Source organism: Pocillopora verrucosa, chromosome 1 (genome assembly GCF_036669915.1).
Source record: "Pocillopora verrucosa isolate sample1 chromosome 1, ASM3666991v2, whole genome shotgun sequence".
NCBI lineage: Eukaryota > Metazoa > Cnidaria > Anthozoa > Scleractinia > Pocilloporidae > Pocillopora > Pocillopora verrucosa.
In genome coordinates this window covers 11,135,295-11,161,674 of record NC_089312.1, presented here as the reverse complement: position 1 = coordinate 11,161,674, position 26,380 = coordinate 11,135,295, and the positions used below count along the sequence as shown (strand labels likewise).

The following is a 26,380-nucleotide window of genomic DNA, read 5'->3' as shown; positions in this document are numbered from 1 at the left end:
GATGATCCACAAGTAATGGAACTCTTACAAAAATGTTTTATAAGAATAAAAACAGCAAAACAAATTACAGCAATTAATCACGAAAACAGTGTAGATAACAATGTAATTATTGTGTACCAAGGAACAGGTAATGAATGTTTGATGATTTTGGCACATCAGTGAACATGAGAAATTAATTTGCATCACAATAAAATATTTTATGATCATGGAATCCAAGAGTCCTTTGAGGTTAGAAAGCAAATCTCTGATATGAGTACATTGGATTAATTGGCAATTTCCATTTAACATAATTGACTGCTGGTTCATGAGAAAATCAATATTAATGTAGAGATTTACTAAAACTTAGTTTGATTAATAAATTTCATGATCTTTAAGTTATAAACATATACATGTATGCATATCTCTTGGCAAGTTTTGTATAGCATATCTTCTATTGAGCCAAAGTTTTAAGCCTCTGAAATTACTCTTTCTCTTAAAACCCTCACATTCAAGGTATTGAGAATTTCTTAGAATTTATGTGGACCTCAGGGTATTTAAATTGCCTCAAATTCAATTCCTAGAAATTCCCAAGAATTCCACCCCTTCTTAAATTATAGGTAGGTTGTATAGCTGAGAATTCCTGAGAATTCCTAGGAATTCCAAGTCCTCACAAAGCTGGAGTCTTCCTTTCCCAGAAATTCCCAGTAATTCCAAGCTTTTTAAATCAGAGTTAATTTGCATAGTTGGGAATTTTTGAGAGTTCCTAGGAATTCCTAAGAATTTCCAGGAATTCCTAGGAATTCCCAGAAAACTGGGAATTCAGTTTGCAAGGGTCATTTGCATAATTGGGAATTTTTGAGAATTCCTAGGAATTCCCAGAAAACTGGGAATTCAGTTCACAAGGGCAATGGAGAGTGAGAGTGAGAGAGACTGATAACAACTATGTTATTTGAGTAAATATCCAGAGAAGGATAAAAGGCAAGATATGGTCTGCACAACTTTCTTATTTTAATTTTATAACCTATTAAGCTAAGTCATTTATATTTTTGCTTTGTGCATTATGCAGATGCCAATTGATTTAACTTTCATGCTGGTCAAAGTAAAAACATGAGTTAAAATAGCAGAGCCCACTTTAATTGGCTATGAGTTTTGGTAAGAAACACCATGCATTAATGAAAGCTTGAGCAAGAGCATTTAATGCAATTCAAATAATAGTATTACATGTTACGATGTGGCAACTTACACAGCAAAATTATAAATCAATCAATAACAAATAAATAAATCACACAATTCAAAACAAAGAAGGTCAGGTAATTGACAAACCTGCTTCAACTTTTGAGGGCTTGAGGTACAAAGAAATAAATATGGTAAACAGTTACAATTAATACGAAGTTGAAAGTTTAAAAGCTGAGATATACATTACAATCATTAAATCCTATGCATCTTAGCAAAAAGGGGTCAGTTTTTACCACTATAACTTCTCCCATACATTCATACTTACAGGAAATCATTAATTTTTGTCACTAGGTGGCACTGTACTTAAAATAGTTCTACTGACACAGATGCATTTTTCTAAAGTTATCTCATAGCTTATGACTGTACAGGTCGTGTGGATGGTTCCTACTTAGGGACTGACATTTCAATTACCTCAGCAAACCGTAATCATCAAAACTGCAAGGCAAGGAGTATTTACCAAGTGCTCAAGTTTGAAAACTAGTGACCTAATTGTTACAGTCAAGTTCACTCCTTTTTGAGGTCATCTTCAGCTTGATCATCCTGTTAAATGTGAAAACATCAAATGTTACTCACATATTCAAACACTTGCTTGAATCAAGGTTATAATTGTTTAATAATCTGCTTCCTTTAACCCTTTAATCCCTGATAGTGACTAGCATCTACTTTCCCCTTTCAATATCACCCTGAATTAAACATTGGGGTTATGAGAATAAAGGCAATAATAATAAACTGAGGAACCTCTTGATTGTTAGACAAATTCTCCCTGCCAGCACATAAGGAAATGTACTGAGGGTATGTTAGGGTGTAAAGGGTTAATAGTGCTCCAAAATTAGTCAATAGTATTGGAGAGAAAGAAAGAAAGTTCTAGAACCATTCTATGTTAAATGACACTTTTCTATAAATGTTAGATGCGACAGCAATGAAAACATCTGTGAAGCTACAATAACAATTACCTTAATTTTCACGTAAACAAACCATTATATAAAAAAGCATGATATGGATAAATTTAATCTCACCCAGTTTGAATGTATAATTCGAAATCTAATAAACTTACTAATGAATAGGAAAAAGCTCAATGTGTTTTTCCTGCTTCTGTCATTCTAAATATCCCAAATCAATCACACCACCACTTCAGTGTGATTTTTTTAAGATGTGTACTTTTTCTTATGGTCATCCATTTTTAGTATGTATCTTTTACCAGCTGACATTTGTAAGCAAACCCTGTAACTGATTAAATTTTATTTAATCAAAAACATGAAGGGCAATAGAAGAAATTGGCTCGCACAATTCAAGTTTCCCTTCTTAAGTATTCTGTGATCGTTTCTTCTACCATAGGGTAAAGTTTACAGTTTCCCTCGTTCACTGTCTTCTGTTCATCTGTTTGCTCTCCTTACAATCTTAACTATTTGTTGATAGAAATAAGAGAGATGGTAAGTTTTATTCTATTGTTGCCAACAAATGCAAGGAGCATATAAAATGAGTACAGTTAGTAACACTTTAATTCCTGAGAGTGACTAGTATCTAAGTTCTCCTTTCACTATCATCCCTAAATCAAGCATTGAGGTAATGAGAATAAGGGAAATGATAATCAATTGAAGAACCTCTTGATTGTTAAACAAATTCTCCTTGCCAGTACATCAGGAAATGTATGGAGAACAGTATAGAGAATATGCATACTGATGTTAGGGTGTAAAGGGTTAAAGACATCACATAATCAGTTTTATATAGATGTAGAGTATTGCTTGAATATATAATTGTGGTGAGTGCAACTGCCTGGTAGACATCAGTCTATGGTCTTATACTCTTCCACCTTGGAGGGTGCCTTGTGTACATAAAAATTGAAGTTCAGTGCCTCTACCAGCTTTTATGGCAACAAAGATCAACAAAGAATAACAGCCCCACCAAAAAATATTTTTCATGAAAGACACCTCTGCAATGTTAAGTACACACAACTGACATGTTTGAGTGAAGTATGTCAAGCATTAAGGTATGATGGTCAGTCTGCTTTTCATTGCTTGCAAACAGCCTATTTATATCAGCTTTGAAAACTTCTGTATCCTTGCTTTCTAAGAAAAGCATTTTCCATGAGCATTTAAACATCAAAGACAACCTGCCAGCAACAGGTTTTCCACTGTTTCATAACATCAGATTCTCACCACATTTTTTTTTTGTTACATTTGAAAGCATAAGAAAATTTTAATCTTTACAATATAATGAAATCCCCCATTTTAACTGTTTTAGTCCCACTAGTGACCTAGGCAGAATTTCTCCTTACACCATCAGTACGATATCAAGCAGATGAGTAATGAGAATAAGGAAAACTATCAATCAGGGGATAATTGGTTGATCCAATTCCAAATTCTCCAACCTAACATCACATAAATTTTATGGTAGACAGTAAAGAGAATTACCAATGAAATCTTGAAAGTTAAAGGGTTATGAAATCATATGAACCAGAAAGACAGCAAATAAATGTAACATAGTCCAGTAAAGTGTTCTTATGTACAATGAAGTTTCAAACTCATTGAAATTAAGCTGACTTCATGATTCAGATTTTAGTTTAAGAAATGTGTAATATCCCTATATAAGGATGAAAAGAGAATGCCATTAATGAATTCTAAAACAATAAATTCAAAAACCTTAAAGATGGAATTTAAAACAAACTGCCAAAATATGGCATATCTATATACTGAGATTTTAAATCATTGGCTGGCACAGAGATATAAGAGTGATCGTCTGTAAAAATCGAGCAGAGGTGTTGAAAATGAAAAAATTGAAATTTTTCCAAACCTACCCAGAACATAGGTATGAATGGCCTTAGTTAGGGAAAAATATCAAAAGTGCCGAAAAAATATTATTTTGCGGGAACAGTGGCATTTTGTGTTTTGGGGGTTCATAACCGTGTTTTCCCGGTGAAATAGTGCACCTGAAGATAATGGCGGAAAAAAATTCATTTCGCCAGCAATTCGGAAACCACATAACAATTCTAAAACAAGAGATGTTTTTCAAAGGTTCTGAAGTTTTTTTTCCAAGATTCCTGAAAAAACGATTTTTTTTACGAGTTTTCTAATTTAGGGAAAATTTCACCCATCAAAACAGAGCTGAACTTTGGCGACTAAAATCGGCCATTGTTACAAGGCTCCATAAATTGAGACAATAACCATTGTCAGGAACAAGGTTTCTTCTCTTAGAAACTGCAATAAAATTTTTGGGATACTTAAACTACGAACTTTTAGAGCCATTTATATAAGCGTATTTGAGCACAAGAAGCGCGTTACGTGACCAACGTGACTTGCACGTCACATTAATGTCAAGAATGTTTATCAAAGGCAAATACTGTATCCCTCTTTGTCCTGCTTTTGTATTTTGCACTAAGATCAATGAGGTCATATCGTGACATAGTTCAATACCCTGGATTTTATCTTTGCTTTAAGATTTATTTCTTGAATCCACATAAACACTTGAATCCAAGACAACAGGATGCCAGTCAACATTATATGTTGTCGTGAAATATAATGCATTGGTCCATGCCTACAATTCATTAATTTATCTATCTATCCATTCCTTCCCTCTAATTCCTTCATTCATTTATTTATTTATTTATTCATTCATTCATTCATTCATTTATTTAATAAGTATACACATTTTACATTGAAAATTATATCCATTATATTTACATTATTTTACGAAATGGGTCTGGGGGAGGGCCGGGAATTACACTGAATTGCGCACTCTCTACACCAAACTAAGTTCCCATGATTTGAAATTTCATTTGCTTGTTTCGTTGTTTTATGTTTTTGTTTGTGTGTGTGTGTTTGCGTTTGTGTTTGTATGGTTTGCTTGTTTGTTTTGCTTTGTATTTCTATCATTCTGAATGAACAAGTAAACGACTTCGCTTTTTCAGGTATATTTGAAGTTGAACTTTCAACTTGTTCCAGACATAGAGACGACTTCGGGACTAGACTGCTATGCAATAAAAAAAAAAAAACTGCCCCTGTCCATCGGATCGGACTCCACATGGGAAGTATTCACGGAGAGGTGATCGAGGCATGACTCTGCAACAGTCTCAAAAGCTTTATACTTTAACATCTACACTTGTTCCGGTGGGGTCACGTGGAGTAAGTGGAGTGAGGGGTGCTCTTGACACCGTAGTAGATGAAACAGTTGGCACGCAAGGCAAATGGAAGGGGATTAGCACACTAAATAACTTCAGCTACACAAACAACGGGGAAAGTATCACTATATGGAGAGCTTATAACGTAGGGAAAGGGAAAACCCTTCAGTGGTCTAAGGTACCAGGTGAGAATCAATATGAAATTATCTTAAATTGCACAACCACTAGTTATAAACTAAAAATATATATGTTCCTCCGCAATGTTAAAATTTATGTTAGAAATATTAGTATTCAATATTTTTCTGTTTAGTTCAAGTGAGTCTATTGCCAATATCTTTGACTGCAATAAAGCTTTCCTCTGGAGATTTTGTGGAAACGTCAAATCAAACTGCTACACAGCACCCTGTAGTATCAGTGGAGAATACCCCAGTGGAAGGAGTAGAAGAAAAAGAGAAAGATGAAGGAGAAGCCCGAGACGAAAGTGAAGAGGTATTCCACAGTGGCTTATTTTCATGTCCCTCTAAAGGATGCGTCTTTGAATTCCAGAAGTATTTGAATCTCGAATATCATATTCTTTACCGCAAGTGCGGAATAGTAGAAGAGAAAACTACCCTCATTGATAAAGCAAAGATACTCTATATGCAAAAGCTGACAGAGGGAACAAGCACACAACCTCCCCTTGCGAACTGAATTCCCAGTTTTCTGGGAATTCCTAGGAATTCCTAGGAATTCCTTGGAATTCCTAGGAATTCTCAAAAATTCCCAATTATGCAAATGACCCTTGCAAACTGAATTCCCAGTTTTCTGGGAATTTCTGGGAATTCCTAGGAATTCCTAGGAATTCTCAAAAATTCCCATCTATGCAAATTAACTCTGATTTAAAAAGCTTGGAATTACTGGGAATTTCTGGGAAAGGAAGACTCCAGTTTTGTGAGGACTTGGAATCCCTAGGAATTCCTAAGAATTCTCAGCTTTACAAACTACCTATAATTTAAGAAGTGTGGAACTCTTGGGAATTGCTGGGAATTGAATTTGAGGCAATTTTAATACCCTGAGGTCCACATAAATTCTAAGAAATTCTCAATACCTTGAATGTGAAGGTTTTAAGAAAAAGAGTAATTTCAGAGGCTTAAAACTTTGGCTCAATAAAAGGTATGCTATACAAAACTTACCAAGAGATATACATACAAGTACATGTTTATAACTTAAAGATCATGAAATTTATTACTCAAACTAAGTTTTAGTAAATCTTTATATTAATATGGATTTTCTCATGAACCAGCTGTCAGTTATGTTAAATGGAAATTGCCAACTTCCACAATAATTAACAATAATTACATTGTTATCTTACTTCCCTAACCTACATTACTGGTTGCCTTTGTTAGAAAACCTTGGAACAGTCAAGCTCAGTTGCCTCAAACGCTGTCAGAGACTTTTTGTTGACAATACTTTTAGTAGAAATTTCATGCCTTAGACCAACAAATTCAACACCTAATTAATCTTTCTTTTTTCATGATTGTTGTTGCTGCTTTTTTTCAGTTTTTTGCTCTATTTTCATGACTAATTGCTGTAATTTGTTTTCTTGTTTTTATTCTTACAAAACATTTTTGTAAGAGTTCCAATACTTGTGGATCATCCACACACTTTGCAAACATTTGGCATGCAGACAAGACAGAGGTAGTCAATGTACCCTTTGAGGAAAAACACCTTTTATATGACGTCTTCAATTTACTTTATTTGAAACTCTGATCTGAAAATATTTGTCAACAAGACTTGTTAGTAGTGAGAAGTACCAACCAAGTTTCCTTTCATAACTTAATTTCTTAAATGTCCCAATCACTGGATCTCCCCAAAAAATATTACATCCTTTTATTTTTGGTGCAAATTACAAGTCCTTCTTTATATAAAAATGAAAAATGCTAGTCACACTTCAGTAATAACAGCTCTTAAGTTTACTTGTTGTTCTCCTCTGTCTGTCAGCTATCAACAAAATTGTTTTATACTTCGGGCAGTGCATAACTATTTGTGGACCAGAGTTCCAACGCACCTCTGTAATCGCATATAGCTACTCCTGTCTCTTGTACAAATGTTTCTCCTTTGTAAGACGCACTCTACTCTGTTGTCAATACTGCTTTAAGTTCAGTGGAAACGACTGACTGAGGAATCGAGATGGCGGTGTTGGAACGTGTTGCTGAACGCTTGCTACGGTCAAGCTTTGTAGATTTAGGTACTGGTACACTGGGATCATCTATGTATCTCTTACACTTCCGAATGTGGTATCCTTCTTTTATAAATATGAGGGTAAAAGACGATTTGTAGTCGCATTCAAAACTGTGATTGGCTTGTGTTATTTCTCACCTTTGCCATTAACACAACTCAAGTGAGTTTCGAGTCTTTGTTTCCACGACAACTTTCGGCCACAAATCGTGCATTTGTAATACGATCGATTCTTGTCGATTATTTCTACATAGAGTGAGCTCACATCTTTATTTATATCACCAAGCTATCCATCTTCTAGAAGCAGAGAACCGGTCGGAGAAGTCAAAATAAAGTTCGGCGCTTCTTTTAACACTGCAATCGGCAAGCCAGCGGATTCACTTTGCTAGCCAATGACAAGTCCTAAAAGATCCACGTGATCATGCCCGTGATCGGAAACAAAGAAGACTCCATTTGGCGCTCATCTTTGAATGTACTTTTCATCGGTTGATCGCTTTTCTCAACTGTTTTGCTTAATATAACATTTCTAAAGATAGCTTTTATTCTGGTTCAATGGGAAAACGAGAATAGCGTGAGTGTTGTAAAAGAGAAGAAAGTCGTTGGCGCCGTGGAGTTAAAAGTAGGGACAACAGTTGACATATGGACCGGTACAAACAAGGGTCGAGTGGCCATCTGTAAAGCTACGATTTTGAAAGTTTGTGGTGAGTAAAAATTGCGATATTCGTTGTGATCAAAATCTTATAAAAGAATAGATGTAGCGGGTTGAATTAAGCTTACATAACGCTCGGCGCAACTGAAACTAGAATAATTCTGAGAATCGAATCGGTCACTTGCATGCCGCAGTTTCTTAAGCTTATGCTTTACAATGAAATAAACCTATCAGTAAGGTTTCAAGATTCCTCTAGTCACGTTTGGGAACATTCAAGATTCATAACAAACTTTAGTACATAAAGAAGCCCTCCTTGGTAAAAACAAAATAATGTATTCAGCCCTTTTTTAGTAAAATCCATGAGAGAGATGTACTAACTCCAATATAAAAGTCACTCAATATAACACAGATTTCTCAATTTGAGAATCCAATGAATGCCCTTTTCCTCATAGCCATCTTAAAAGCCTGGTCTGAGCTTTAAACATACATATTTTAATTTTTTTTTTTTTTTCAAATTCAGATGTCAAGGAATGCAGATACAAAATGGTCAAGGTTCTTGTTGATAACCTCATTCAAGGCCAACTCATTGTGAGTCCAGGAAAAAAAATACAAACAGTACAAACAGCAGCTAAGTTTGCAGTTTAGGATAACTTCATTCTAATTTATTGTTACAGTTATAACAAGATTTTAATCAAAAAATCAATTTTATTTGTCTGTAATTAGCCCCTTCACTCCCAAGAATATAACTATATAAATATAACTTAGGATATTGTATTTTTTGGAAAAGAATCAACAGATTTTATTCACAATTTGTGTCAAACCAAATTTAATGATTGATTAGAACTATTTTATACGAATAGCTATAATTGAGGATTAATCCGTATGAAGTTTTCAAGAAAAGAAAAATAAATCAAATTCCATCCTAATATTACCACACATTGATGTTAATAATTAATCAAAAATATTTTACATGTACGCCTTAATCAAGCTTTTAAATAAATTTCATTGAATACTTGAATTTTAGCTGGGTTTTTTTAATTTAAAGTATTTATTTTATATCATTAGCCTCAAATTTTTGCTTAAAATTCCCAGTAATTCTTAAACATTCCTAAAAATTCCCAGAAATTCCCAGAAATTCCCAGAAATTCCTAGGAATTTTTTAGATTTACAGCTTTTCAGGGAAAGTCATTGGTTCTCTGAGTTGGAATTCCTAGGAATTCCTAGGAATTCCTAGGAATTCCAAGTCCTGTTGGCTATAAACTTGGAATTTCTGGGAATTTCTAGGAATTTCTAGGTTTTTAGAACCAGAGTTGTTATGGTTGGGAATTCCTAGGAATTCCTAGGAATTCCCAGTCCGAATTTACCGTGAAAATTCACACCTTTATTCCTAGGAATTCCTAGGAATTCCTAGGAATAAATTCCTAGGAATTCCTAGGAATTCCAAAAGCCATTTCGCAAGGGTCAGATGGCCAGCTCCAATGTACTGATGTCAAGCTCGAACAAAAACTTTCAGAAGGCTGAGCACTGAAGGCGTCTAAGAAATCAACGCATTTCATGGAAAACTAATAGAATTGTATCGATGAAAAGTTCAAACTTGGCCAGGAAACTGGTTACAAAAGAAGATCCATCCCAAGTTGCGAGTGATATGCGTCGTGCTAAAAATGAAAACGGAGAGTGTCGATTTGCTTTTGGCGAGTTTTTATCACCACAGCAGATAAAGTCGTATTTCTCAAGGTCAGCAGCAAAGATCAAACAGGTAGGATTGGTAGCAGAGATCGATGTACCAGCCATTGATGAAGAAATGGCATACTCCTTAGCTCGTGACAAGATAATTCAAGAGTGCCAGCTTAGTCATCCCATTTTTTATGACACATATAGCCTCTGTCAACTGTGTGCCACGAACAAACTTACTCGTTTCAGTATTTCTTTCCTTCAAGATATATGCACATATTTCCACTTGGAAATTGATTCCCTTCCTGCTACACGAAAAGCGCCATACATTGGTCTGATCAATGAACTGACAAAGTCGTGTACGTGCAAAGAAAAATAGAAAATTTCCAGCTAGAAGTGACCTAAGTCTTCATATTCAGAAAGTAAGGACTCCTGGAAAAGACAGACACCAACATTATTCCAACTGTCTTGAGAGAAATAGTAACAATAGGTACATATGTGTCATACACAGTTACGATATGTCATTATCCCTTTGTAGCTTTGTTATAAGAAAATTGGCAGTGAAAACCTCACGTTTACATAAACGTGTTTTAGATCGAAAGGATTTTATAAAGACCAACCTTGATCTGTCAAAAACGTTGGTCATCTTCGGTATCATTCTCACTTAATGGGCTTCCTGTGTGTAATGCAATCACATACCAACGATCGCACTGCAGTGGCAAGAAATGGGGGCTAAAGTGCATATTTTTGGCATGGAAACCACTTCTAAAGGTAACATTTTGTGCAATTATAGCCTGGGAAATTCCTTCTGATGTTAAAAAAGTTTTTGTTATTGTTGGGTTGGTATTAGTTGCGAACATGGCCGTTATAACAACATAAACCAGTAATTTGCATACTATCAAAAATTGCCCAGATTGCCTTGACTTTTTGGCTTCAGGAGAAAATCATATGTACATTGAATATGAATATGTTTCGAAGTTTTTGTATGATATAAGAGGGAATTCGAGTGTTTTGCTAACGTTTTTCTTAATGTGACGTGCTTTACACATTGGTCACGTAACGCCCTTCTTGAGCTCAAATACACTTACATAAATGGCTCTAAAAGTTCGTAGTTTAAGTAGCCCAAAAATTTTATTGCAGTCTCTAAAAGAAGAAACCTTGTTCTTGACAATGGTTATTGTCTCAGCTTATGGAGCCATATAACAATGGCCGATTTTAGTCGCCAAAGTTGAGCTATGCTTTGATGGGTAAAATCTTCCCTGAATTAGAAAATTAATTAAAAAAAATCATTTTTTAAGGAATCTTGGAAAAATACTTCAGAACCTTTGAAAAACATCTCTTGTTTTAGAATTGTTATGTGGTTTCCGAATTGCTGACGAAAAAAATTTTTTTGGCCGTTATCTTGAGGTGCACTATTTCACCGGGAAAACACGGTTATGAACCCCCAAAACACAAAATGCCACCGTTCTACCAAAATAATATTTTTTCGGCATTTTTGATATTTTCACGTAACTAGAGCCATTCATACCTATGTTCTGGGTAAGTTTGAAAAAAATTCAATTTTTTTATTTTCAACACCTCTGCTCGATTTTTACTGACGACCACTCATAAAAGAGGCTTTGTGAAAAAGACCAGGGCAATAAAATTAAAGATTCAGGAGGAGCATATGACATCAACTAGTTTACTGATGTTCTCGCCTAAATCAAGTCTGTAAAGAGAACTATGCAACACTTCTATTTTAGCTTCCCACACTAGAATTAACCCTTTAACTCCTGTGAGTGACCAAGACAGAATTTCTCCTTACTAAATCTATACAATATCATGTAGACAAGTGATGAGATTTAAAAAAAATATCAATTATGAGATTACTAACTGATTCGGTACCAAATTCTCCAAACAAATATGATGATAATTGTTTGGCAGACAGTAAGGAGAATTACTAATAAGATCTTGGGAGTTAAAGGGTTAAAACATGAGATTTAATTATTTGGTAGGCAGGTTAAAGAGGAAATTAAAGGAATGGATATATGTTACATAAAAAGAAACCCCTCACAATAAAAATAAAGCAGAAGCATATTACCTACGTGTCTCTGCTTCTGAAGAAAGCTATTACTAATATAGCTTCTATATTAGCTAATATAATATAATATAATATAGCTTCTGAGGAAAGCTATAATAGGTATTTTTAAGCAATTATCTTTATTATCTTATTATCTTTCTGCAATATACGGTCGTAAAAGCAATTATTTTATTCTAACCTTCCTCCTTCAAGGGTGCCTTGTGTATCAAATATATCAAGTTCAGCACCTCCAGAGTCATAAGCCGGGCTTTTGGGGCTACAAAAAAATTATAAAATAATCAATGTGTTATGGCAGGACGATTTATCGAGGGTCAATTAAAGATAGTTTCCTAAAATCGTATGGAAAGTTTAAAATGTGCTTCACTTGTGCTACATGTAAGGATTTATCGCTCTTAAGTACTGATGAAATTCCGAGAGTATGACTCAATTAATTCAAAAGAAAATATCCAAGTAGGTTACAGAATCACGAATTGTGAACTGATAATGTGTCAACAAAACCTCCCTAAATTATGGTGCCGATACGAATTTATCGTTCATAATCACTTATGAAATTCCGAGATTGTACCTCAATAAATTCAACAGAAAATATCCAAGAAGTTTACAGAAACGGACACTCAAAAACGGCTCTCGAATTCAAAAACTGTAAACAACAATTATTTACGCCAACCATTTGCTTACCAGCGTGCTTGTGAGCTCAAATTGCCAAGACTCCGTTTAATTACACGATCACAGCTCAGATTCTTCTTGCAAAATGTGATGACTATCGATTTCAGAGACTGATTCTTCAGTTTCCAGCATAAAGGAAAAATATCGTATCGCAAGCATGTTCATCATAACCCGTGCAGTAAGTACGCCTCGAGATGTTGAGAGAAGAGAGAGTGGCTCCATGTTTTGTGAGACAATTGAGATTATTTCCTGAAGTTCGTACGAATCGAGCAGAAAGCATGAAAACATAGCGCTGAAAAGTACCGTGACTAAGCAATGAAGTTAACTCATTCAGCAGTAGAACTAATTCCGTTTTACCCGTGAGTTTGTTCACACCACACCTTTGCAGTCCGTAATTTAATTCTCAGATGTTTGACGGGTTCTCATATGACAATATTAGAGTGGTTTAGCAAGAGGACGGGAACGTCATTTCAGATCGGCGTGCGCAGCAAAAATGCCAAGAAAAAACTGGGTCGAGAACGCCGTCGCGTTGTGTGGAAAAGTGACTTATAAGTATACTTAATGTCTCCGTGCATAAACTTGAAAAAAAGAAAAAGCGAGTTTCACCAACTAAAAGGGTTCTCGACACGAAGATGAACTATGACACTAAATTTTATTGTTCACAAAATTGTCCTCACAATATAAAGTTTGATAGAAGTCTCGCAAAAAATAATTTCTCATACAATTCCGTGGTCTGAAAGATTCTCTTTCAAACAAATCTTAAGGTAACTGTAACAGTATAAAATAAATATCTTGATTTGGATATATTTCTCAATCTTTTAAGTATCTTCTTTACATCTCAAAATTATATTATCATAACATTGATTAACACACAATGCATTAAGCAAACCTTTGTGTCAGAAGGCCTGAGTGCTAAGAATGGGAATATCAATTCACTGAATGTTTATCTCTGACAGAAACTTAAATGTGTGTAAAGGACTAGCATTGTTGATATCAGTAGCTGAGAGGAAGAATTTCTGTTCTCTTCCTTTAACCCTTAATACCCAAGATCTGATTGTTAATTCTCCCTTCTGGTTGCTACACGTTTACTTGTAAACAAGTTATGAGAATTTGATGTAAGATTAAGATAACTTCTGCCTGATAAGTTTCAGTATTATCATAATCTGTTTGCTGGATAGTGTTTAAATATTATAGGGAGAAGTTACATGAATCAGCAAAGCATAAACTTTCGACACTAAGTCGGCTTTAATTCCGCCCTTGGATTTTGAATTAGATTTTAAAATCTCCCTGAAATCTTTTGCTCCGAGTTTCTGGATGTAATCTAATGACGAAATTTCCATATTGTTGTATTAAAGAACCGTTTTGAAGGGAGAAATCGCATTGAAAAGTGCATGGAAAGAACGTGAAATGTTAGCAGATCAGCTGTTTGAAAGAACCACCGGGTCAACCCCAGCCTCGTTATCGTGTGTGCGCGGTTACTAATCCAATATGGCGCCAGGAACTGTAAAAAGGTCTATTGGCCACGCATGCTAAAAGTAGCACCTTGTACGGTCGGTCGTACGGTCGTACGTCCAAATATTTTTGGCTTGATAGGTTACTACTCGACTAATGGTAATAGCCCCGCTATTAGAAAACCGTGAAAATTGTGACATGTATTAGTCTTGCGCGTTGCTTGTTTGGGTTGAAAGATCATCAAGGGTGTTTTGATTTGGACAGGAGGCGAAAACGCATCAGAAAGTACGTGTTTAAAATCAAAAGGCTTTAAATTGGACAGCGAAACAAAACGAAGACCTTTAACTGTTATTCCACATAAGCAACATCCATCTTTTGGCTTATCCCAGGACTAGTTTAATTATTTAAGTCATAAAGAGCTCTTCTTTCATATGTTTTCTTTTTTCCATCCCTCTGAAAAGTGTTGAATAATAAGCTAAAACATTAGGTGAGACCCGAACACATATCTGGGCATGCGCGTGCGTTGGAGTGGAAAGGTAGCGAGCCTTCAGGGTAACAGAATCAAGTTGTCAACAACCACACAAGCAAGTTGGTCATGGTGTTTTAAAATCGTCTGATAAACTTTTGATAAATCTAAAAACAAATTTGGAAATCAGCAGGATATCCGTATTTGAATACGCTTTGTCTTTGAAAATTTCGAGTTTTACAATACCTTAGTTTTGTTTCCTTTGACAGATTTCTTAAGAGCGTGTCCACGAGAGCACCGGGCAATCGTGCTACATGCCATTTCACCGATTTCAATGAAACTTTGCCAGTTTAAAGGGTCTACCCCAAAACTCAAAAAGACAGACTGGTTTCTGTTTCGGTTTTTTCCGGGGCAAGATAGACCATACCCCCCGGTTTTTCTTAGTTTTCACTAAGGAAACCGCTTCAAAATAAGTAAAATGTATGAAGGTCTCACTGCGATGGTATTTAACCAATTACTCTGAGAGTTTGCACACATATTTTTACATCCTTAGTTAATGTCCGTCGCAAGTATCAGTCAATTTGATTGACGGCTTGTCAAGAACAGAGGCAAATATACGACTGTGCTTTCAGACTTTTCGATTCATCCAAATATTTGACAACTTTGAGGTGAAATATCTCCCGTTGCCAGAGAGCCACAACGCTGATCTTTAATAACCCTTTATAACCCATTAATTCATCTCTGAAAATCGTCAAAAAATCTTTGGGCACTACCGTATTTTGTCTTGGATGCCTTTTAAAATCTGCGACTGTGACAAGTTTCTCTCAACTACATCTGTCACGCAATTCTTGCTTTAGGCGGTCACTTGACCAAATAGACCTACATTTTTTAGCTCTTTATACAGGATGATTGATCAAGAAAGGTGAAAAATGTGAAAAACTTTCGAGATTTTTGTAGGAATGGAAAATTTCACGTTTAGAGAGATGCACATGTAGGCGAAAAATCAGTGGGAAAATCGTAGCGTTTCTTTCTTCAGTCGTTTATTACTTTGAAGATTTGCTATAATCAGGAAATAGAGCTCTTGTACAGAACAAAACATTCATTAGCATATAATTTGATCGTCTATTATCATTATCGCACAGTTTACAATAAGGAAACTGTAACAGGAGAGGAGATTTCAAAGTCACATGTCGCGTGCTTGTTGACGTCCAAGTTCTCGAGTGTAACAAATTCGGCTTTTCCATACTGCGGATTATAGGAAACTCTGCCCCCCTTATTTGATAGGAAATATCAATAGCCCCATAAATTCATTAACTGCGCCATGCTTCCAGAAAATAAGACTGGAAAATGTTTTTTCCACTTTCCACCATCAAGAAATTCCACGTATAGAAATAGTATTTGTAGCGTGACTGCGTGACCTTTCCTGAGAAGTAAAAATTGTTATTTTTTTGTCAAGAACGCACTTCTAGAAAGTTCGTAATCCTTTTGTTATCTTATTTTCCTGTTTTTTGACTGCAAATAGAGTGTTTTTGGCTCGTGTTACGCGCTCTACACAGGTTTTAGATGCCTAATCAGACTAATAGTCTACAAAACTGTTTGTAATTGTACGAATCTCACCAATGTGCCGTTCAGCGATGTCAAATATCAAATGATAAGACATTTTAAGAAGCAGATTTATTTGCATCAGTTGCTTTTAGTTCTTCAGTTGAGTTATCCAAAAATTTTTTCTCAGGAATAATTAATCTCTAACTGAACTTTGTGATGAGGCTATGACATCGCCGAGTTTCTTTTCGATATGAACCTAATTTTCATTGCATAATTTTCACAGGTACTGCTGATACTATTTTACCTGTATAAAGAAATTCACGATTTTATGCTTCACCAATTATTCTTGTTAAACTGTTTTATTCTTTACCTATTCCTATGGTAGTTTAATCATACAAAGTTACTGAGACCTTTTCTTTTTTTGTGTGTCAGTATCTAACCAGATCCAGAACGAATTTCCCTTCCTTCTTTTAGATCCTTTGTTATTATGTTATCAGTAACGATATACCACTTAGATAATGAGAAGACTTTTAACGGTATAGTCAGTGTTCGTCGCGGCCTGCTTCTCCTCTCAACTTCTCTTGTCAGTTTGCAATTACCACTCAAACTTTCTTCTTTAGACATGTAGTTTTGGTATCTTTCCTTTTTGTGCCATTTTGGGTGAAAATCGTCAATAGATGCCATATACAAGAAGACAACAAAATGAAAAAAACAATAATCAACTAAGAGGCTGCGAGCTAATGGCCTCAGAAAATAAAGTGGAAGGTAGGAATGGAAGGAGTGAATTTGTGTAAGTAACTGCATGGGCTGAGTAAAATTTAGACAAATATCACTTGTGTTTTCAGAAGTAGAGGAAATTGCCCGAGTCGCGCAGGATTATTAAAGATATGTATCCTTAAGTTTACAAGGAAACGTGCGATGACTTGTTTTCAATATAAAGGGCAAAATTTCCTTTCACTAAGAAGGTAAAAAACGCACGCTGTTGCTCTATTTCGCAGGAAGCTATTTCAGTTTCCAGTTAGTGTCAATTCACTGTGAAACGCACGAATCAGCTGAATGAAGTTTTAATTTTGTACCACGACGCTAAAGCAATGAAACCAGCCCTGCTAAAAAAAATTCGCCGTCAATGAAATCTTACAGGGAGAGCTACAACTATGCTTGCATGTAGTGCCACTGGTGAAAAGCTCAAGCCGTTGGTTATCGGAAAGGCGCAGAAAACCTCGTTGTTTTAAAAACATAAAGCCTGAGCAATTACCAGTAAGTTACATTGCCAACAAGAAAGCCTGGATGACAAACGACATCTTTTTGGCATGGATTAAAGATGTGAATCAAGAGACGAAGCGAAAACGACTCCACACTGATGTTTTTGGATAATGCCTCATCAAATGGCGACTGTCAGCTCTCGAACGTAACCTTTAAGTTTCTTCCAGCAAACACAACATCCCATTAACAGCCACTTGATCAAGGGGACTCTCCGTGTCTTTGAAGCACGATACAAGAAACATCTACTACGATCGCTTTTAAGCAAGATCGAAAGGGCTGACTGTGTTTCTGAACTCTGTAAAGAAATAACTTTACTAGACGCTACAACTGGATAGCCAAGGCATGGTCTGAGACAACACCATGGACACTTATAAAGTGTTTCAAAACCACTGGCTTTCCTGTGACAGACGAACAAGAAGATGACTACGAAGATGAAGACGACATTCCACTGTCGCTTCTTGCTCAACAGTTGAGAGTCGATCAGTCGTTCTTGCAAAACGTTGACATTGAACCGCCAACAGAAGAAAACACTGGGAACTGGGAAAGAGATCTGATATCAAGCTTTGTTAAACCAATAGCTGAAGAGTCGAACAAACAGTTTGTCCATGATGATGAGGAGAAACATGTTGATGTTCCTGGAAGTAACCTTTCACATAGAGAAGTGCTTGATATGGTTATTAAGTTAAAACATTCATCACAGAGATGAGAATTATCTCCAACTGGTTCTAGAGCTGTAAAATTTAACCAAAAGAAAATAGTTGAACAACGTTGTAGTCAGATGCAATTAACATTGGATTCCTTTTTCCAAAAGCATCTTGGAAATTTAGACAGAGAATCTTGAACGTTTCATGTTTAAATGATTTAAAAGCGACAATCAAATTACCATGTGTGTAACCCTTAATTTTTTTGTAAATTAAATAAAGTGACGTTGAAAAGTTTCCTTGTGATCCATGTTTTTTGCTTCTTTACTGATGTGCTTTATTAGTACTCGTGTACCATGTACTGGTAGTTAAGCCTTTTTGAATGTTTTAAATTCTAAGGAGTGTACAAATGTATAAACCAATTTCAACAGAAGAAAAAATCCAAGAAAATAACGCTCGGTTTTTTTTGGGTCCTTAAGTGCTTTCATTTTGTCGTAAAGGTGTCTCATAGATTGGTTACAAGCTAGCGGGTGATGACGTAAAAAGGGGAAAACTCTCCGTTGACACTTACAAATCTCTCACAACTCTTGTAATTTTGTATTAGTCAGCGTTGAAATACTCTTGAAATAATGTCCGATAGCGATACATACCCTTTGTCTGAGCCGATCAGCATTTAGTAATTTTGCCCTCTATGTTTAAGGGGTCGGAATATCAAGTCTTTCATCCATTTTCCAGGTTGAAAGGATCTAACTAAAGGAAGGACAATCCATCTGGATCTTGCTTAGGCTAGAGCGTATCAGAGGAGACGACAAATCATTTTAGCGATTGTTCAATTTTTTACTTATTTTGCTTTTATGGCCTCTTTTATCAAACATTCAATTACGCAAACCTGGTTGAACTTCAGTCAATACCCTTTAGATCAACCTTAATTGATACTACATTTTAAGAGTAGTTATTTCTGTCTTTCTCTCCCATTCTCAGGAAAATAGCCTTTCAATGCAATCTCTACACCAACAGGGTGTGGGTGCTATCAAATGTGGTGACGTACACATTACATCCCTTATTCAGACAAAATGAGACTCATACATAGTTCTAGCTTTAAGCGTGCCAAATTTCAATAATTTCGTAAGTGCGTCAAAATTTAAAGTTTCTTTCCTCGTTCATTTCTATTTTTCAGCAGTGTGCTTTGGAGACATTAATTTTCTGTCTTTTTTTGCAGCGTTTTGGTCGATGCTTTATGTGTAGCGGCATCTCTGTTTGGCAGGGACCACACAGTTTTCCGCTGATCCCGATTGTCATTATAGCAGTCGCAATAAAATCCTGCAGCTTTCCAATTGCAACCATGCCATCCCCAATCTTCAAATGTATTTGGATATGCAGTTAACTTAGAGTCGCCCGCACCTTCTTTCACTTTCTTGTAATGGACACATGTTGGACCACGACAGGAGCACCAAATGGGTCTGTAGTGGCAGTCATCGCTTTGGTGGCAGCCCTCTTTTGCCAGGGTACACTCGAATTCTGGATACTTCTCACTGGAGCCTCTGGTATGGTCAAATTTTTGTATGGCAAGTCCATCGTTACTTATGAAGGGACAACCATAATTCAAGAAACCAAGGTAGTAGTACTCGAGGTTTGTGGCTCGGATATTGTTAGGAGATCCTTGTTTAAATCGGCTTAGTAGGATGGTCCAGATCGCCATAAAGGTGTGCTGAATAGACGCGGGAAATTCATCTGCTTCATTCAGGAGTTGGCTAAGCAATTCAGCCGACGTCGCTCCGTTTGCCAGCTCGCTGTTTGTTTCCCTTTTTCCACCTTTGACAAAGCGTTTCTCGCTTATGCTCATCGTACTCACTTTGGATATCTCACTTTGGCTTATGCTTGAACACGCAGAAATGCCAAGCTCTCCAACCTGGGTAGGTCCTACGGCCGAAAGGCAAGCTTTTACTTGGAAATCTCTTTCAGTGTAAGCTTTAGAGCTCTCTGCGAATGCCATCTGCTGAAATCTTGATCCGCGCACCACCGAAGTTATGGCGTGAGAGCCGTATTTGTTAAGAAAATTACGATACTCTCTCCATGAGTTCTGTTCCCAGGGACTTTTGATGTTTACGGGCAAGTCCTCGAAGTCTTTTAGAAATGTTCCTTTTAATGTGGAGATGTCAGCATTTACTAGACATTCTTTATCGACGTGGATCTTTTCCGTTGGCGCCTGCTTGTTTAAGGACATGCCACTTACTTCAGTATTCTCTGAAGTTTGCATGTTTGTTGCTACTGATACAGTAACACCCAACGAGTAGGCGGACTGTAAAGAGGCGCTCAAGCTTGACTGGGTGGCAAGTGATTTATAAAATTGCTTGGTGCTTGCATAATAATCGAGGTAGCTGCTTGAAGATTTCAAAGGTTTCTTTACGAGACATTTCGGGGGGAGCTCCTCAAAGATCCTGTTCTCTTGCTCGTTGAAGTTGGCCAGTAAGTTGACCTTTCGAAGATCTATCACTCTTCCCAGCTCAGAATACTCGGTAACGGTAGCCTCACATGTTTCTTTAAATGTGTATAACACAAAAACGAGAAGTACCAAAGGGAAATGCATCATTCTGCTTTTTGAAGTACAATCTACAGGGGAAACAACGTTGCATAATTGTTTTTGAAAGTGGCCACATAACAGGAACGAAACTTTTAAACGTTTTTAATGTGGGGCGATAAAGTAAATGTTTTAATGAATACATGACACTCCAGTTAGAACTGTTTTTGCCTCAAATGAAACAAATAATAGGCTAACATTTTATTTCGATAATTTTACTCTGAGAAATTCAGTTAACTCATCTAGATATTAATGTTTAGGGAGACACTTTTAAAATTGTTCTATCGATTTTGAACAACATTAGAAGATCTTTGAGATATTTCCCCATCTAGGGAGGGTCGGATTTTAAAGCAATAAACACTACATTTCAAGGTTGCAGCTACCAACGGGCCTTTGTTCGGTTGTTTATTTGTTTACCTTTTGATTAAAAGTAAGCAACCTCAAACGTTAATCATTAAAACGTTTCTTTAGAGACAATAATGTTAATCCATTTTCTAAAGTAAGAGTTAGCTTACGACTTGTATTTTTGTTTTTTCTTCTAAACGGTTAAGAAAGAAAACAGTAGATAAAGGTCTGAAAGCAGAGTCGCACTCTTTAATAGTTAATAAAATATGAACAATTAAATTTATGACCATCAAGTAAACTTTTGTCTATTAAACTTTCGACGCTGAAAATAAGAAAACATCGAACTATGAGAATGACGATACCGGCAGAGGGACACTTAACTTAAACAGAAAACTATTCGGCTTTTTGACAAACCTTGTGATACTGACTCCCTGAATCTCTTAGATTATGATAAAACAGGATACCAGAGACTCACTTCAGTTTTTAAGGATTAAGGCCTTGAATTGGAAGTAACACTTCACTAAAAGGTTTAGACCCTTAGACATAGCAGAAAAGATTTGTAGAGCTCTTCGCTTCATTTAAGGTCTAACGTCGTTCTGCTCCTTACAGATGAATAAGCAAATCACACGCCAAAGATTGGAGACAATTTTAAAAAGTTGGTTTTTTGTGTCTTTTGGGAGGTATTTGCTTGCATGTTTGATTAAAGAAACCCAACTCGAACCTTGAAAGAACTTTGTGCTACTTTCAACTTAACACAATTGGTGAAGGAACCGACTAGAATCACAGAAACAAAGAGCTCGCTGATTGATGTCGTTATGTGTACCGACCCTACCCTAGCGGATTCTTGCTCAGTCATAGCGCCCTCAATAAGTGATCACAACTTAGTTGAAGTTACATTGAGGATAAGGCGCCCTAAAGTTAAAGCCAAATACGCCTCCGTGAGAAGCTATTCCAGGTACACATCCGATAGTTTTTTCGAGGACCTCTTTCTTGTTCCGTGGCACATGGTACACTTCTTCGATGATATAGATTCTCAAATAGAAACATTCAATTCTCTCGTCCTAGAGGTGTTGGATCAGCATGCACCCATCAAACGTATAAAGATCAAAGCCCGCTCTATTCCGTTCATAACACCTGAAATAAATCCATGTAAGGAACGAAATAGTTAACAGCAGAGGAAATATAAATGCCATTTGGAAGATCTTAAATCGATGCATGTCTCGAGGTATTGTTAAACGTCCGAGCACTTTGGAGGACCATGAGACTTTGGCAAATAAATTCAACAAGTATTTCACATCAGTAGGCGAACTTACTGCCTATAAAGCAAACTTGATAACAAGAGAATAAGGCTTTGATAATGAGAGTGGTCCTAGGGAGGAAAGTATGGAAACCGGCCTACATGCCGAACAAGGAGGATTTGAGTTTCAATACATAAAAGAAACTGATGTCAAGTCCGTTATTAAGAGTTTAGCCCCCAACAAAGCGTCAGGATATGATAAAATCTCTGCTCGAGTCCTGAAAGACAGCTGTGAGAGCATCGCACCTGTGATCCCCAGACTGGTGAATAGTTCGTTTCAAATGGCTGCCTTTCCCAAAGCATGAAAAATTGCTGAAGTGATACCTGTACCCAAAGAAGGCAATTCAGAAGAACTGGCCAACAACAGACCGATTTCATTGTTACCCATTCTATCGAAAGTATGTGAGAGACTGGCACACAAGCAGTTTGTGGAATTTTTAACAACGAATGATAAACTGTCGCTCTACCAAAGTGGCAATAGGAAAATGCAGTTAACAGAAACTGCCCTTATAAATGTTTCAGACAACCTCTTGAAAGCAATTGACGAAAAATCGGCCTCGTTACTTGTACTGCTTGATATGTCAAAAGCTGTTGACAGTCTTAATCATAATTTATTACTAGAAAAACTACTAAAATTCAGCAGTTTCCTGGTTTAGCAGCTACCTATCCGGCAGATATCAAAGGGTACGATACGAAGACTCAGTCTCAGAAATGCTACCTTTAACAAACGGAGTACCTGAGGGATCAATCCTGGGTCCAGTGCTTTTTACAATTTATATTAATGACTTAATTAGTGCTATTATCCACAATCATACTGCCGTGTATGTCGATGATAGTCAACTGTAATTTAAATTTCCTGTATCAGATTCATCAAGTGCTATGGCAGCCATATTTTCGAAGATTAAGAATCTGGCAGTAAAGGAGGGTCAAAGAGCAGTTCACTGACTTCGATGAATTGTAACTAGAAAGATATCCGCGATCATTTCTCTGTAACAAGGATTCTTCGGAAGTCACTTGGAATTAGTGGCAAGTTAAAGGTACAACTTGAAAGGTATGTCAATTTTAAAGACTCCTTTTAGTCCACAAACTTTAAGACGTGATGAATAATGAAGCTGAAGAGTGATTTAAGTAACAATATTACAAATAAACACCGAAATAAACCAAAGCTGAGATTCGTTTTAGGAAGTTTCCCATATTCTTTCCTAACGGAGTTGGTTTTTCCAATACATTATAGTATCTGTAATGTTTCGATTTGCTGGGTTGCGTGTGGCTTTTACAGATCACAAACAAAGCTTAATTTAGAGAGTTAGATGTACGGAGCAGGTAGGTCAAAAGGTTTTAAGGTGAAAACAAACCTACACCAGTTCATCGTTCTCTTTGATCAGGCAACCCTAATGAATATATTTAAGACTGCATAATTACGAAAAAAACCGAAACCTTTGTTACACAGCTTAACTCGAGAGAGCAGCGAGAATCATTCCATAAAAAACGATACTCGGTCAAAAAATAGCCGAGTCTAGGACGAATATCGAATTATTTGTTTCGACGGATCGATTGATCTATCACTCAATGCGGAATCCTTCAAAAAATTAAATAATGATCATTTGAGTTTCAGAATCATTTACAATCTTCATTAAGATCAGTAGCAGTTCAAGTTGGGGATCATTTTTGGGTTTGAGTCATTTACATTCAAGGGTTCATTTGGAAAGCGGACATAATTTGCATGACAAAGGAGATTTTGTTTTTGTCGTGAATACCGATTTGTGACCTGGTAAAATGACAAGATAATGTAACAATGTTCATCTTCAAGATTATTAGTAGTCCTTTCAGGTAATAACGCCAAAATTCAACTTTGGCTTATGGCGGCACAAAAATAGAGAATTGGACAGGAATGGAACAATTTCTAAGCATTTATCCGAAACTATTTTCATGAGCAAAAATCAAGCAGGACTGCCATTGAATATATTTGAATTAAACGTGTTTTTTAGTAGTTATCCCAATGTCGGTTGATTTTACTCGAAAAGATCGGCCTCTGCTCCGCATACAGTTTTGCATAATTTGTGTCAATTTTTTTGCAGAATTAGTGTGAATATATTGCTTGTTACAAAGAATAATTGTTTTCATTGACTGCGCTATGAAGCGAATGTATTTGACCTCAAAGAGGAAAAAATTGTTCTCTTCTCACCTGCAGCCAGTGAACGACCACTTCCGTCTCTAAATTCTGATGTGCAATCAAATTCTGATGAGATGATCGTACTATATTAGATCTTTGTTGAATGATAATAACGTGTAAAAACGGGATTGGTTATCTAGGAGGAGAACTAATCAACCAGTCCAAACTCCATCCAGGAGGGAAAAGCTTGCCTGGAGGGGTGAAGAGATATCGACAGGTATATTACATCTATGTCGAGCTGTAAATTACGTGTAAAAACGGGATTTGTTATCCAGGAGGAGAACTAATCAACCAGTCTAAACTCCCTCCAGGAGGGAATAGCTTGTCTGGAGGGGTGAAGAGGTATCAACAGGTGTATTAGATCTATGTTGAGCTGTAAATTACGTGTAAAAACGGGATTGGTTATCCGGGAGGGGTTATCCAGGAGCAAACATATTTTTCCTATGCGCGAGACAATTTTTTTACGAATCGGTAGCACCACGTTGTTGGGGTTTGAACCACTAATGGTTAAAAACCGCTCGTATGTAGGAAGGGATAAAACTGCTTAGTCTTGATGGTTGGTTGTAATCTAAAGAGGTAGAGGATTTTCTTCCTTCCGTTTTCACCGTTATAATAAATATTTGCCCGCCTGGGAATGGGAAACCTCTGGCTCTCTTTTTTTTCCGCCAACACGAAAACGATATGCCAGTAGTTTAAAAACGTCGCCCCGTCGGCCAATCTTTAACTCCTCAGTTTTTAAAATATATTTACCTATTAACTCCAATGAGTGACCAAGACAAAATTTCTGCTTACAATATCACTAGAAAATCAACCAGATAAGTCATGAGACTAAAGAAAAATGTCAATTTGGGGATAATTAGTTGATCCAAAAATAAATTCTCTGATGAACAAATATTATAAGAATTGTGTTTGACACTATGGAGAATTACAAATTTGATCAGGGAGTTACAGGGTTAAAGTTCGCGTGGCAACCAGGTGGACAATCAGATATGGTTTGATGCTACTCTGGTTTAAAGATTTAATGGATGTAACCGAGAAGTTACAATTCATAGACACAACGTTTCGACAGTCCTGTCTGGTGCCTTCATCAGGGGTGATCTAAATGCTGCAACGAGAGGTCCTTTTACATGGTCACTAATTAACAGCTCCTTTTTCTGACGAGGTGTAAATTGGCGTCAAGAGGTAAGCCGCCATCATCACAATCTAAAAGAGCGTGGGCGGAGTTGATATTTCAGGCTTCCAAACAAAGGCGCTGGTGGTAACGCCTTATCCCGCCCAATTGTATGGTTGGTTGAGTGTATGTGCTCCGATCAAGCTGAATTTTCTTTTTTGCAAAAGAAGACCGCTTTTTGATGCTCTTTCAAACGTTTAACAAACTGACGTTTGGTCTGTCCGATATACTTACTTACTTACACGGAATAGAATAAATAGCGTCGGTTCGTTGTTCTTTCGTGACAGGGTCCTTAGGTTTGGCAAAAATATGCCCCCAAGTCTGAAAAAGTTTTTGAGTAACTTTAACGTTGCGTGAATATGAAAGCGATCTTCGCAGTTTAACGTTGTGGCCATTCAAAATTCTCTCGTTGGGTTCCCTAACACCCTGAATGTCGGGAATAACAGCAAAACCTGTTCCCTCTCATCAGGAGTGCTACTAGTTGTAACTGGTTCTCGGCAGTTACGGAGAAAAGTTTTGGTACAGTCATTCGCCTTTTAGGGTCTATGAATTGTAACTTCTCGGTTCTTTAAGCAAGAGTAGCATCAAACCATGTGTTCAGTTTTTGTTGCTCGAAGACCGCTTTCATGTGTGTAACGCAGGCTTTAACAGGAAAAAATCTTTGTACGAGAAAAATTTCCCGGTGTCTACGGAAGGAAAGCGCCACAACCAAGTGACGCAACTTAGGAGAAACGGTTTTCCATTCCGTTTTCTGCTTTGCAAAATAAAATATTCAGATAAGTGAGGAAGTTACTCTAAAAACTCGTAAAAAGAATTATGACCAACCTCGTAAGGGTT

General features: G+C 36.6%; 1 protein-coding gene across 1 annotated transcript; it reads right to left on the bottom strand.

Annotated features, from left to right (window-relative positions):
• Window positions 1–18,887: 18,887 nt before the first annotated feature.
• Window positions 18,888–24,407, bottom strand: LOC131787573 (DELTA-thalatoxin-Avl2a-like). Its single transcript, XM_066172445.1, has 2 exons — window positions 24,385–24,407; window positions 18,888–20,589 (listed from the first exon to the last, which is right to left on the bottom strand). Exon 2 carries the CDS (start codon window positions 20,567–20,569, stop codon window positions 19,175–19,177), a length of 1,395 nt encoding a protein of 464 aa, XP_066028542.1. The 5' UTR covers window positions 20,570–20,589; window positions 24,385–24,407; the 3' UTR covers window positions 18,888–19,174.
• Between the last annotated feature and the right edge of the window lie 1,973 nt (window positions 24,408–26,380).

Coding starts and splice junctions, on each gene's coding strand:
- LOC131787573 (XM_066172445.1), bottom strand. CDS start 20,569: ATGATGCATTTCCCTTTGGTACTTCTCGTTTTTGTGTTATACACATTT.